This window comes from Haliotis cracherodii, unplaced genomic scaffold, assembly GCF_022045235.1.
Source record: "Haliotis cracherodii isolate W230 unplaced genomic scaffold, xgHalCrac1.p SCAF_5, whole genome shotgun sequence".
Lineage (NCBI taxonomy): Eukaryota > Metazoa > Mollusca > Gastropoda > Lepetellida > Haliotidae > Haliotis > Haliotis cracherodii.
In genome coordinates, this window is record NW_027266308.1 from 52,075,895 (window position 1) to 52,091,149 (window position 15,255).

Sequence of the window (15,255 nt, forward strand, 5' to 3'; positions counted from 1 at the left end):
GATCGCTGAAGGAAAACAATGTAATTGTTTTCTGCGGAAGACAAACACGTTTTTATTGCTAATGTGGGGGTTGGTTGTGTATCCGCTGGTATGCGCTTCATTCCGATTCGCTTTATAGATGGGGTATATATATTAGCATTGATTTTAAAGGTTTGTACAGGGGAGTCGTCTTATACGTGGGGTTGTTTTATAGACGGCGGTATACGGTATATGTGTTTTCACCTAATTGTTCAAAGAGCCAAGCTAGCATTTATAGGACTGCTAAGCATCATAAGCATGAAGTGGAATGTATGCATGGCATGGTAGGAAGTCTTTATGGTCTTTGATTAGACATGCTCAATTAGGCTGAACCAAGTAACATGAGTCATATAAGAAGATCGTCTGCAATGTACTGTGGTAGACTGACTCAATAACATTTAAAAACAATCCTGGACAAATCCCAATGTTCTTAAAAGTGAAATGAAAAATGGCCTTTTTTCATGATGTTGCTGACGGAGACGTGGATGTCAATGAAAGGATAACAGGTGTATTTCTCAGTGGTGATTTAAGGTTTTTCTTTTGGATTGAGGTACAGAATGTTTTTGAGAAATAATAAGTTTTTTATTGATAATGTTTTACCAGCATCAATCAAAGACTGTCTAGTTGCAGCTGTGTTGTTTTCAGCAGTGTAGAAAACATATTGATATGCTGATTTCTCCTGCGTGGCACATCTATACATATTCCAAGGTAGACACGATTTTATGGATAACAACTTCTTTAATACTGTGAAAAGCGACGTTTCAGTATAGATCCTTATACCGTTGTCAAGCAGTCCAGTCTTACTGGGTGGTACACGTATTTAGTGCAAGGCCTTGACTGCTCACTACGGTGACTACAACCTCAACCCCAACCCAGACCTCAACCTTGACCTTGATCTCAAACTTGACTTAGTCCCAAACCTTACCGGTAACTTTAAACCCTACTCCAACTTTAACCTTGACCTCCAACACTGACTTCAACTCCGAAACTCTCCTATATACATCTTACATTTTAGTTACTCAAACACAGGACTAGACAATATGGATGAACCTGGCAATAATAGCGTATCACAGACAAGGCAAACTTCTGTCTGTGCATGTTCACTTTTTGTCCATGTTAACATCAGAATGCATGTAGAAATTTCCGTCTTGCATTTTAATCATGCAAATAAGTCACTTACAAGCATGCACTACCCCGTATTTAATGTATGCAATTACCTGGTTACAACAAATTGATTATTTATTCTTGAGTTTTTAACATGTTTGAAGGGTTAAACAATATTCATATAACATCATTAAAATCACAACATTACGAAAAAATGACTGGTTTAAAGAAATGAGGAGTTATGATACATTTCAGTTGTGATATATTTTTCTTCTTGGTAGGCTATAGTACATGACATATTGATTTAGTTTGTCCAACATGATTTTTGGCAGCTATTTTCCGGCAGTGTCTTGTTTAGCCTGTTAGGATAGCTAAAGATACTAAAGATCAGGAAATCAGTAGCATGATAACAACACTGAACATATGATGTTTTTAGGCAAACAGCATTTCAGCTAAATGCAATGAACTAATAATGAATTTGTTGTGACCTCTTTTTTGTAAATTACTAATGAAAGAATATTGTAATCTATGTGTACACTAATAGACATTTGTGTTTTTATGATTGCATCATTGTACTTCTGAAAAGTTTGGATACGAAGGACACTAAATCAAATTTAGCATGAACAAATATTAAAATATATATCAAATTTATAATCATTTAAATAATGTTTTTTGGTCGAAATGAAAAGTTCTTTATATTTTTTGCTTCTTTGTAATGTTCAGTTACTACCATGTATTGTCATCAGATGCCCATGATGAAATCTATGATCAGCTGTGAATAAATACATTAAGAATTGAACCGACATGACAGGAACAGATAGGAATATAGCCTATAAGAGAGACTGACTGTCCATGATTGGTATGTTATCCTTCCTGATACTGATTGAACTCCATGTTGACAGATGTCCCTGCTGCAGACGGTAAAGATAGTGAAGAGGAGGACACTCTACGCAAGGACAGTGATGGGTCCCAGACAGACACGCCCGCTAGGACGGATCAGGGGAATCAGGAGATTGTGGTAGATCTGACAGGCAAGGGAGAAAAGGAAGTGGAGGTGCAGATTCAAGAAGCCCAGGAATTACCACAGGACAAATTGGCAGATATTCTGCAGGCACAGCAGGATCAGCCCCCACAAGAACAGGATCAGCCCCCAAAACAACAGGATCAGCTTCTAAAACAGGATCAGCCTCCAAAACAACAGGATCAGCCCCCACAAGAACAGGATCAGCCTCCAAAACAACAGGATCAGCTTCTAAAACAGGATCAGCCTCCAAAACAAGAGGATCAGCCCCAACAACAACAGGATCAACCACCAAACCAACAGGATCAGCCACCACAACAACAGGAACAACCTCCAAAACAACAGGATCAGCCACCACAACAACCTCCAAAACAACAGGAACAACCTCCTAAACAACAGGATCAGCCCCCACAACAACAGGATCAGCCTCCACAACAGCAGGATCAGCCTCCAAAACAACAGGATCAGCCTCCACAGCGAGAGCAACCATCACAGCAACATGTACAACCACCACAACAGTCACAGGAGGGTGATAGACACCAGCAACAACAGCAACAAGATCAACAGCATTTCCAGCAGCCTCCTACTGGAAACAAACTTGATGTAGTTTTGGATAAACGTCTGAATCCTAACCAGTTTATTCAGCAACAACAGCAGCAAGTTGATCAACAGCAAAAACAGCAACAGCATATAGATCAGCAGCAAAAGAAACATCCACATCATCAGCAACAACAACAACATGCACATCAGCAACAACAGCATGCACATCATCAGCAACAGCAACATGCACATCATCAGCAACAACAACATGCACATCATCAGCAACAACAACAGGCACATCATCAGCAACAGCAACATGTGGATCCTCATCACCACCACCAACAGTATCAGAGGGATCCAAACCAACCTCAACAAACAGATCACCACCATCACCAACCACCACCCCAAACAGATCACCACCACCATCAGAGACCTGATGTTCACAGACAGACACCTCCAACACCAGATGCTGTCACGGACACACCGCCTGTTGTCAGCTCACCTCCCCCCACAGAGCAGCCTCCGGCCCAGGACCTCACCGGTCAGCCCACTCACATCCCTGAAGCTGACATCATTGACTCCAAGCCAGGATTGGAGAAACTTCAAACTGGCAGTGAAGATGCTGGGTCTGTGGAGAGGATCGTGCAGACCGACACAGCAATGGCAGATGACAGACACAAAGAGGATGAAGAACAGCAGGGTTTTGATGCTACATCACAAGAAAGACAGCCACTAGAACCAGTTGACATTGACTTCACTCCTGGCGACATCGCCCAGCCCAGTCAGTCTGACCTATCCTCTAGTATGGAGGAGAGGGTGATGACCACAGAATCCCTCCCCACGCCCACCCTGGACATCCAGTCGACTCAGGTGGAGGACCAGGCAGCTACAAAGACAGAAGAACAGAACCTGAAACAAACAGTGATAGATGGCACCACAATCCCCTTGTATGATGACATGGAAGGAGACTTTGGACTCACAACTCCACAGGATCAGGGAACATCCTTTGTGAATGTGGCTGAGGTTTCAGCTTCAGAGTCCCACTACAAAGCAGATCTCACTGACCTGCCATTTGCTGAAGAACCTTCAGATTTCACATACACACAAGATGAAGAACCAAAGCAAAAGCAAGAAGAGAAGAAAGAAGAAAAGAAAGAAGAAATAGAAGTAGAAAAGGAAGAAGAAAAGAAAGAAGAAAAGAAAGAAGAAATAGAAGTAGAAAAGGAAGAAGAAAAGGAAGAAGAAAAAGAAGAAGAAAAAGAAAAGGAAGAAGAAAAGACCACTGTTGCTGACCCTGAGAAAGTGGACATATTAGTCAACGATACCCAGAATACGAAGGAACCTGCCCTCCACATTGAACCTACTGCTGATCAGATGTATCACAGTGATGACTTTCTGTCACGCAAACCTCTCTCTGTGGGTCAAGGTCATCCCCCTTCAAATCAAGGTCACGGAAAACCAGAAGCCAAGCCACCGGTTGAACCATCTCAAGCTAATGAAATCCCTATATCAACTTTAGCATATGACATCACTACACCTCCATCAGATATTGGGGAAATTCCACCTCCACTCTCTGAAGCTAGAAGGTTGCCAAACGATCAGGACCAAGGAGGTCCCCCAGTAGAAGATCCCTACCAGACAGGATCTCACAACAGCCGACAATTCTCCGAGGACCACTTGGAGGAGGAAACTGTAGCTGGAGGAGTAGGTCTGATGGCAAGTTTGGAGTCCAGCATGAAGGCTATCATTGTAAAGGTAGGACATTTAGATGGGTGCCCTTCAACATGACAACATTTTGTTGAAGGACAGATGAGTTTCTTTTTATCAGAGGTGTTGGGTTAGCCTGGGTTAGAGCAGTTATCACGTGAAAATTTCCGTCTTGCATTTTAATCATGCAAATAAGTCACTTACAAGCATGCACTATTTAATGTATCAGATATATGCAATTACCTGGCTACAACAAATTGATTATTTATTCTTGAGTTTTTAACATGTTTGAAGGGTTAAACAATATTCATATAACATCATTAATATCACAACATTACGAAAAAATGACTGGTTTAAAGAAATGAGGAGTTATGATACATTTCAGTTGTGATATATTTTTCTTCTTGGTAGGCTATAGTACATGACATATTGATTTAGTTTGTCCAACATGATTTTTGGCAGCTATTTTCCGGCAGTGTCTTGTTTAGCCTGTTAGGATAGCTAAATATACTAAAGATCAGGAAATCAGTAGCATGATTACAACTCTGTACATATGATGTTTTTAGGCAAACAGGATTTCAGCTAAATGCAATGAACTAACACGTGAAAGACCTGGCCTAGATCGATGGGTTGCCATAAAAGGCGACTTTGCTTCTCCTAATAGGCGACTAACTTGATCATGGGGTTAGTCTTGCGGACTTGGTTGATGCATGTCATTGTATCTCAATTGCGTAGATCAATGCTCTTGATCTCAGTCACTGGATTGTCCGGTCCAGGGCAAATTATTTAGACTGCATTCATGCAGCTGGAATATTGCTGAATGCAAGTTGAATAGCAAACAACATACAATATAAAACCCAGCTCACTCTGCTATATTTCATCAACCTTAGCAAGCTGTTACAATAGACCAGTGAAGATCCGGGGTAGAATAGGTTTTCAGCAAACCATTGTTGTCGTAAGCGGCGACTGATCAGATCGGATGGTCAGACTCGCTGACTTGGTTGATGCATGTCATCGATCCTAATTGCGTGGATTGATGCTCATGATGTCAATCACTGGATTGTCTGGACCAGACTCAATTATTTAAAGACCGCCTTCATATAGCTGGAATATTGCTGAGTGCGGCGTTAAACAACAAACAAACAGACAAAATGTTACAAGATGAGCAACCCTTCCGCATTGTTTGTGGTAAGCTGATACAGCATATTTGATTCACCACATTTATTATCATTTGTTAAGAGATAGTGTCCACTTCATCAGTCCTAGTTGAGAGAGAGATGTGATGAGATGGTGTTCTGTTCCAGCTGCCCCCATCAGTGCAGTCCCTCCTGGAGCAAGAACCCCTGGGGCTGTCGCCAACACTCTTTGTTCTGGTTACCATAGCAGCAATGATGTCCCTTGTCATCATCACAGTGTGTGGCTGTGTCTGTGGGGTGAGTGGTGTAGCACCGATAGATACTAACAGTTTCACTCCGCTAGTCCTGATCATGATAACATAAAGCAAAACCCTTTCTACTAGTCCTTAAGGGGCGGTCGGGTAGCCCAGTGGTTAAAGCGTTCGCTCGTCACGCCGAAGGCCCGGGTTCAATTCCCGACATGGGTACAATGTGTGAAGTCCATTTCTGGTGTCCCCCCGCCATGATATTGCTGGAATATTGCTAAAAGCGGTGTAAAACCATGCTCACTCACTCTTTCACTACTAGTCCTTAGGATACCTTAACTATTTGGCAGTTTTGCAAGGACTAGAGGACGAGTGCCAATTTCTAATGCAGGTGTAGTGCACAATATGCAGAATAGTTCATGCTTATGCAAATATCCTTCACTGGTCCTTCATTGTTATGCACCATATGCCATGTGTATGTTTGCTTTAAAGATTTTGTATTATGCTGAGTTACTGTTAGTATGTGATTATTTGATGAAACCTTTGTAAATATGTTACAATAAATTCTTTCAGGGTGGCCAGAAAGTAACTAAGAAGGATCCTCTTGGTAAGTTCTCAGTTAATTTGAACCCCTTGGGGAGTCCGGGTTGGAAGAGTCCAGAGTCTGGTATTGAATAGGTCTGACCCGTGAAGATTCCGGGGTAGAATAGGTCTTCAGCAACCAATACTTGCCGTAAAAGGTGACTATGCTTGTCGTAAAAGGCGACTAACGGGATCGGGTGGTCAGGCTCGCTGACTTGGTTGATGCATCTCATCAATTCCAATTGCCTGGATCAATGCTAATGATGTCAATCACTGGATTGTCTGGTCCAGACTCGATTATTTTACAGACCGCCGTCATATAGCTGGAATATTGCTGAGTGCGGCGTTAAACAACAAACAAACAAACAATTTTAAAAATGGAATAGGTCCCCAACAATCTATGCTGGTCGAGGTGACTATATGGATTGGGCAGACAAACAATCATAGTGAATTTGAGATGTGTAAGTTTGTAATGGATGTGGTATACAGGAGAAGATGATAATAAGCAACCTTTTGCACATTTGTTTCCATTGTTGTAATGTTGGCCACTGATCTGACAGTGTTGTGACATTCCAGTGGTTGTGCGTGAGATTGAGGAGAAGCTGTTCATTGCTACCAAGGAGAAGGAGAACCTGGAGGACCAACTGCAGCTCACACAGAAGGAGGTGAGGGGTGGTGGTAGTGTGAGTGGGTGGATGTTGCCAGATGTTTGAGTGAGTGAGTGAGTGGAAGTTGCAGCTCACTCCGGAGACAAGGAGTGACAGATGTGTGTCAGTGGGAAGACTGAGGCTGCTTCTCCTTTTCATCTTCCAGGAGGGTCAGTCGGGTAGCCTAGTGGTTAAAGCGTTCGCTTGTCATGCCGAAGACCCGGGTTAGAATCCCGACATGGGTACAATGTGTGAAGCCCATTTTTGGTGTATAGGTAGTGTGTTGATAGTTCAAATTACTGCCATGGGAAAATCAGTTGTCGCCTAGTCATTTCTTCTTGCAAATAATTGCCATGTATTCATACATTAGCCTTAAAGGTCCTGTGAAACACATACCCATTGTTCTGGTGCCATGGCTGTGTCAGCCTTGATTAGCAAGTGACTTTATCTCCATTCTATTAACATAAACATCCCGGGCGGTGAGGTAGCTTTATGGTTTAAGCGTTCACTCGTCACGCCGAAGACCCAGGTTTGATTACCCACATGGGTACAATGTGTGAAGCCCATTTCTGGTGTCCCCCGCCGTGATATTGCTGGAATATTGCTAAAAACGGCGTTAAACCGTACTCACTCACTCACTCATTCAGGAAATGTTTAAATAGGTAATATCATGACATAGTTTAATTTCCAGAAAAAACACCTAGAAGAGCAGCTGATGTCTGAGGAGACAACATCAGGCGGCGTGCAGACTGAACTACAGAATGTCAAGGTATGGCACACTCACACTGCATGGGGCAGTGTTATTGAGGCTGAAGTATGTGTAGTTATCAGATAATTTGAACTTTGCAAGTCATAACTTTCTTACACACCTGTGGGTGAGAAACCTATTTGAGATAATTAGTATCAAACATATGTGTGAGATTGAATTCAAGGCCCGTGATTGGCTGCTCCATGGTGATGACCTGAGGTCAGATTATGACAGACTACTTTCCTGATTGTAACTCATTGATAAGTGTCCTGCGTTTCAATCAAGTTAACTATGTATGTGTCAAAACTTTGAAAAATGTTCTTTGATCTTATCTAGTTTGCATTTTCATCATCACCTTGATCCTCCACCAATATTGGTGGAGGGTCTCACTAGGCATGAGTTGTTAGCAGTAAGCTCCATGACATCATTCATGACTGTTGTGATATGTATGAGTGCACCACTGCAACAATGAAGCAGAATATGAACCGATTTAATGCTAAGATGGTGCGATAGGACTCTCTTGTGTCACATTTATTGAAGCAATACATGACTTTCCTGCCTTCCTAGAGGAGGTTAATTGTATAGCACAAATACCATGGATAGTAACCATGTTAGGAAGATATCTGTGAAGGGGGCATGTTGGTAAAGTATCTATGAAGGGGGCATGTTGGTCAAGTATCTATGAAGGGGGCATGTTGGAAAGATATCTATGAAGGGGGCATGTTGGAAAGATATCTATGAAGGGGCATGTTGGTAAAGCATTTATGAAGGGGGCATGTGGAGTAGATATCTATGAAGGGGGCATGTTGGTAAAGCATTTATGAAGGGGGCATGTTGGTAAAGTTTCTATGAAGGGGGCATGTGGAGTAGATATCTATGAAGGGGGCATGTTGGTAAAGCATTTATGAAGGGGGCATGTTGGTAAAGTATCTATGAAGGGGGCATGTGGAATAGATATCTATGAAGGGGCATGTAGAGTAGATATCTGTGAAGGGGGCATGTTGGTAAAGTATCTATGAAGGGGGCATGTTGGTAAAGCATTTATGAAGGGAGCATGTGGAGTAGATATCTATGAAGGGGGCATGTGGAGTAGATATCTATGAAGGGGGCATGTTGGTAAAGCATCTATGATGGGGGCAAGTGGAGTAGATATCTATGAAGGGGACAGTGTGATGAAGAATGTTGTCACTGTCTCAGCTCCACAACGAGGCTCTGAAGACGCAGGTGATGAGGCTGGAGGAACAGGTGGATGACGTCACAAGTCAGCTCTCCTCGACCAAGGGGGACACTCAGTCCAAGGACAAGCAGGTCAGAGCAGTGTAGTATGCTACTGTAATACCATCCCGTGGTCATTCTGCAGTAGTATAGGTCCCAATACCGGACGTAAGAGCTGGTTAGTTACTTGGTTGATTGCGTGCCATTGTACCCTCACGATGTGGATTATTGCTCATTATATCAATCACTGGATTACATAGCCTGGACGTGATTATCTACAGGTTATTGTCATGTGGCAGGAATATTGCTCAGTGAGGGGTCGAACAATAAATACAAAAAACAGTAATACAGTGGTATAAGAGATTATAAGATCTTGACAATTTTACAATTCAGTTTCCAAATATCTTTGTACTATTTATGTATGAGGGCACAAGATTGAGATATCAGTGATGTAACTTATCTTAAGAATTTTCAAGGGTTCATGTTCCATAACTCTGGGTCGGAATGCAGTATATTTCATGAATTTATTTTCCTTACTACAGTAAACCATAATTATAATGAACTCCAAGAGACAGAATGTGTTACTCGCCTGAATTTTATATTACAATTTATGAGTAAGGAGTCAGGACTTTTGTAATAGTTCGTAAAAATTGTTTGTATGTTACATCAGTGTTTGTTATGGCCCACTTCTACTGTATGTAATTTTAAATTTTTGTGTCGTATTTAGGTTAAAGACTTACATAAACAGATTTCCAAATTAGACGAAAAGAGCAAGAAGGCAGAGGAACAGTTACAGAAGGTGAGTGCAATGTCTGTCTTGTGAGAAGAGTTGTTGTTGGTCAGTGCACACCAGGATCATCACAGCAGAAGTGGATTCATTTGTTTCTAAATCAAACAAGGGTATACCCAGGTGTTTACATAATGTCAAGGTGGGGGGAGGTGAGGATTATGTCATTGTGTTCAATGTTATTTTAGAAAGACAGAGAAAACAGACAGACAGAGAGAGAACATCTGAATGTGAACCCCCTGTAACAGGCATATTTGACATATTTCTGTCTTCTGGTGGTCACAGAAAACCAAGGAACTGAAGGACACTGCGGAAGACATGGGCACGCTGAAGGGACAGATCAAGAGCATCTCGGAGCAGGTGAAACAGCTGGAGACGAGGAAGCAGCAGCTGCTCTCGGAGGCGGATGACTGGAAGGAGAAGTACGTTCAAGATTTTTGTGTATTAAGTCCACCTGTTTGCGTTGGTTTTCTTTCAAAGTCTTGGTCCCTTGGTGATTTTGAGAACTGTTTGTTTTTCCTCTCATCGACATTGTTTACTAATGTCAATAATGTCAACCGATGATTATGTGTAGTAACTTCTTTCAGTGGCATTTAGAAGTTGGTGTGATGAAATGATGACTTGCTTGATAAAGGTGTTAGGATCTACACCGAAACGTCGCACTAATTGTAATAAAGAAGTTGTTTATCCATAGAACTCGTCTTACTTGATTATTTGTAGTGTTCATGATTTTGAGGCGAGGTTGATTACTTCACACAAATAGTCCTATGTATGCAGACATTGTTGTTGCATTCTGTCTTTACTTATGGATAGATTCAGAGGGAGACTGATCAGTCCTTCATATATCAATTTTGATATGAAACCTCAATGTCTGCAGGGTGGAGGATCTGAATGAGAGACTTCGTCAGAACGAGGAAGAGTTCAAGCAGATGCAGGAGACGGTCGCCTTCAAGGACAACGAGATGGAGGTGGGTGTGGCAGGGCTTTACCAGTGTCTTAACACTAGTATGGTGAGGTAGTCCGGTGGTTCATCTTAACGCCAGTATGGTGAGGTAGTCCAGTGGTTCATCTTAACACCAGTATGGTGAGGTAGTCCAGTGGTTCATCTTAACACCAGTATGGTGAGGTAGTCCAGTGGTTCATCTTAACGCCAGTATGGTGAGGTAGTCCAGTGTTTGTTCATGTCGATGATCTGTCCCCTGTGATTTGGTTTGAATATGATGAAAGCGGCATAGAACCATACTCGCTGACTAGCTGGACAGTTCATCCAGATAACTTACAACAGGCATCATGCTAGGATCGTTCTGTTGAATTAACCCCTGTCCCTGTTCAATAATGTTATCTTTGAGCTGAGACTGAGACAGTGTTGAAGAATGCGAGTTTTTAAAATAGCTTTGTTGAGGAGGCCATGATAAGTACTTATGAATATCAGAAATGGCACATGGTCCTGTGCACAGCGCACAGGTCACAAATCAGTTGAAGTTAAGCAACATCAGTCGCGGAGAGTCGTTGGATGGGTTACCGTGGCACCTTGGCTCCTGAGAGTTTCTAGGGCTTTGGTCCTGCCCCACACTGAAGCACATGTAGCACATGAGGTGTCTCCATAAACAAGTGACTTTGTTCGAAATGTGCCTCTGTTCACCCAGCAGTGAATGGTTACTCGGTAAGATGAGATGGCTATGTGGTTGTTAACCATCTAGCTTCTGACAAGCAGCTTTGGTTGTATACTCCCCAGGGAGCTGAGAATGATTCTTGAATGCCCACTGATCGAGTGACCGGGTAATAATAGGGCTTTGAGCATGCCCGAGTGGCGTGAAAATATGCGGGATACAAATGTCCTATTATTATTGTAATTATTATGGATTGCCTTAAGACAAATGTTACATGTGGTGATGTATTCCATTACATATGTGATACATGTCCTACACACAGGCTGTGTGTTGCAGGTTCTGAAGGACTGTTTCCGCCAGCTGAAGGTTCTGGAGGGAGATGACGGGGATGAAGGTAACAGCCAGACAATATTGTTTCCTTAACTGTACATGACGTCTTTCATGCATCCAGTCCAACATTACCTTTCTGCATTACTTTCAACTGATTTTACTCTATTTTTACAAGAGTTTGTTTGAGGTTCATATTTAGGACTGATTATTTTTGGTATGACGTGACCGAGGTTCAAACCCCAGACCTTCCGCTTTCCGGGTGGACACTCTACCACTGGACCACGGAGGTGTTACTTATACTTTGTTTGACACTCCTGCATGACATCATTTTATTATTGTTTTAGGCCAGATGAGTTTTGTGTGTGTCTTTTAGATTCTTTTGGTATATATATACCGACAGACAGCAGACACATTAAAAAAAATATCCATATCATTGATATCAGATCCTTTACTCCAATATGATGCCTCACAGCATGAAGTTCTGAGGACACATCAGTAGGTGTTTGTGTCAGGTGATCTTTTTAATCGGCCAATCAGTGTTGAGACTTCTCAATTCTTCATGTGAGAGAGTGAAGCATTCTGACCTGCATGTCTTTTACCACCTTTTCTGAATGTACATAATACAGGCCGTGCGGTTATTTTGTTATGGATAAGTCATACACCCTGTTATTTGTTTGAACTCTATGGCTTCTACATCCACAAGGGAGTACCATTGAAAGACTAGTTGTGTTGTGTGTGTGTTTTCTTTTGTTAAAGTTGAAATCTCCAAATCGAGGAGAAATGAAGACAAATCTATTTACAAAGCTGACATCTGATTGGCTTAAAAACCCTTCCATCCTTCATTTACTTTAGGCGGTCAAAGGTCAATCAGGGCTCACCTGACGTGACCTTCTCTGGAGGTATCCTCAGATCTTTATGCTTAGAGGCATAGTATTGGAGGAAGAGATTGAAAAATATGAAATAAGGCTAAATTCCTAAAATATGCCTTTTTGACATAATCTTTTTACAAAAAATAAAAACAAAGATAATTTTAGGTTGAAACAAACTTAGTTGGAATATTTTAGGTTATTAAAGGAGAAAATGGATTAAACTAGACTTATGATGAAGTAGAATACTATTTTGTATGGCACTTAACTACTTTGTACATGTGATGGTATATGTGTAGGTCAAGGTCAGAGGCCCTTGAGTATTTACAGAGATTAAAGGGCAGCTGAACTATTTGGCTAAGGAGTTGTTGTTCGCCTCCCTGTCTTCAGAAAGTTGTTTTCCAAGAACCAATTGTTTTTAATTCTTTGGCATACATAACAATCACATGTATTATGTGTGCTACATCAGATGCATTGATGATGTAGACCACAAGATCTGTGCTATGTGTCACATGTGTACACAGACAGTCTACACTGTTTCAGTGGACCAGACTCAGGTGGAGGAGAAGATCCAGAAGATGATGGATGTCTCGAGAGTAAGCAGAGTACTAGTTTCAGAAAATAGACTTTGTTCATTTGTTGATTTTCCACTTCAATCGGTATAGCTGCCATTTAACAACTCTCTGTTCAGATTCAGAGGGAGCAGTCGATCGGTCAGAAAAAAGATATATAAAAAACATCAAAATAATTTAGCTGATACCACTGATCAGATTTCTGTTGTTTAAGATATGTGCAAAAGTGGTTGTAGTATTGGTGTTGAAAGCTTTGATGATGGAAAAATTGAGGATGAAGATGAAGAGAGAAAAGTTTCTTCCTTTCTTTAAATATCCTCCCACTAGAATATTGCACCGTCTTTTGATGAAATATGGAAGGATTTTTGTTCAAGCTAGTGAATGGGTCAATATAACATTTGTTATGATGGTAATTTGGAAAGGCATGAGATGACAAACACACTGTGGGTCACGTTAAATATGCCTTGTTCTCCTGTAAGGTGAATGCATCCCTCCGGGCGATACAAGACGAGCATGATTCCTTGGAGAACAGACTGCAGATAGAGACGGACGGAAGGAAGGAAGTGGAAGGTACTGACTACACTATGTCTTCTGGATTGTATGGCACCATGGCAGCATTGATCACACCACTGTCAACCACTAGTTTCTTGCTTGCTCTAGTTGTACCTCTGGCTTGTGACCCGCTATACATTCTCACTTATATATGTGCTACATAAAATTCAATTAGCTTCTGTCTGGCATGAAAACTCTTTTCACAACATGTCTCGCCAGTGCACATTAGAATTTGTAACCAGATGGAGGCAGCATTTGTTCGTGCTCACAGACATATTATGTAATTGCTGTTTTTTTAAATGGCCATCAGTAGTACTAACACAAAGATCAGTTGACATCGACTGTCTCTGTTGCTGTTTGGCAGATGAAATAGTTAACTTAACCATATTGCCATATTAAACACCTTGATCCAATAAGTTACCCCTAGCCAAATTCTAGACCAATCTGTAAGTAATCTTATAAGCACCTCCTACATGACTTTCCAGATTTTCTTGTTCATATTACAGGAAACAGTAGTGTAGAAAATGTTAGCTTTATCAGTGTTTGTTCACTCGATCTCTGAAAACAAATTTAACTTGTTGTGTAAGTGAGTGTGAGTGAGTCGGGTTTAAAGCCGCTTTTAACACTATTCCAGTTATATCGCGGCGTGTCAGCCCGAAGTGATGCAGGTCTCAGACGTTTACCACTTCGGTGAAACCCACGAGCACGAGTATGGTGCTGACAAACCTAGAAACATAATCGGGGCGAACCGGGATTCGAACCCACAATCATAGGTTTCTGGCGTGCCCAAGGGACGCAACTCTGCACAGCGAATCGCGTCGCCTTAGACGACTGGGCCACCCGTGTCCCTTTGTTGTGTAAGATTGTAATAAGTGCACCTTTGTCAGTTGTCTAAGCACCAAGGGATCTTATAGTGGCTCTAACTATAGTAAGTCCATCTTAAAGTATGAGATTTGCCGCAGTTGTGTCACTAAGACTTTGTTGTGGACAAATTGTCAGTGTCATGAAGACAAGTGGAGATGTATGAACACAGTGCAGTAGATATTGATGGAAACGGTACAGGTGAATGTCCTGTTTTCAGACCAGCTGGAGAAGTGTCGGCGCGACATGGAGATCCTGCAGACAGACAAGATGAAGGCTGACCGCCAGTGCTCAGAGGCTCAGACCAAACTGAACGTGTTGTCCAACTACTTCAAGGAGAAGGAGACCCAGCTACAGAGGTGAGGGGAGGAGGTGCGAGGGAGGAGATGGAGCGGGGAGTGAAGTGGGGGAGTAGAGTGGGGGAAGAACTGGAGTGAGGTTGGAGATGGAGGGGGGAAGAGGAGGTGGAGTGGGGGAGAAGGTGGAGCTGGTGGGGAGGGGGAGCAGAGAGAAAGTAGAGTGGGGGAGAAGGTGGGGTTAGGTGGATGGGGAGATGGATGAGGGACTTTCTCGGGCCATACATTCTGTGATTTACTCCTGGACTATTTCAATAATTTCTCAGTATTGTGTTTGTCATATTTATGTCTGGCAAGAAATTCTTTTGATTAGATTCCAGTTGTTTAACAGAATCAATTTATGGTGAATCATGCCTCC

At 42.0% G+C, this 15,255-nt stretch overlaps 1 protein-coding gene across 2 annotated transcripts in view; it reads left to right on the forward strand.

Moving 5' to 3' along the window:
* Positions 1 to 15,255, forward strand: part of LOC139444026 (transport and Golgi organization protein 1 homolog) — a 39,596-nt gene that overhangs the window by 9,886 nt on the left and 14,455 nt on the right. For both annotated transcript variants that reach the window (XM_071224927.1, XM_071224928.1), the window contains 13 exons: positions 2,025 to 4,438; positions 5,695 to 5,823; positions 6,345 to 6,378; positions 6,930 to 7,018; positions 7,692 to 7,769; positions 8,946 to 9,056; positions 9,691 to 9,762; positions 10,036 to 10,172; positions 10,628 to 10,718; positions 11,697 to 11,754; positions 13,100 to 13,152; positions 13,608 to 13,698; positions 14,762 to 14,900. In XM_071224927.1, the coding sequence (XP_071081028.1) occupies positions 2,025 to 4,438; positions 5,695 to 5,823; positions 6,345 to 6,378; positions 6,930 to 7,018; positions 7,692 to 7,769; positions 8,946 to 9,056; positions 9,691 to 9,762; positions 10,036 to 10,172; positions 10,628 to 10,718; positions 11,697 to 11,754; positions 13,100 to 13,152; positions 13,608 to 13,698; positions 14,762 to 14,900 (3,496 nt within the window). The remainder of the gene's footprint in view (positions 1 to 2,024; positions 4,439 to 5,694; positions 5,824 to 6,344; positions 6,379 to 6,929; positions 7,019 to 7,691; positions 7,770 to 8,945; positions 9,057 to 9,690; positions 9,763 to 10,035; positions 10,173 to 10,627; positions 10,719 to 11,696; positions 11,755 to 13,099; positions 13,153 to 13,607; positions 13,699 to 14,761; positions 14,901 to 15,255) is intronic.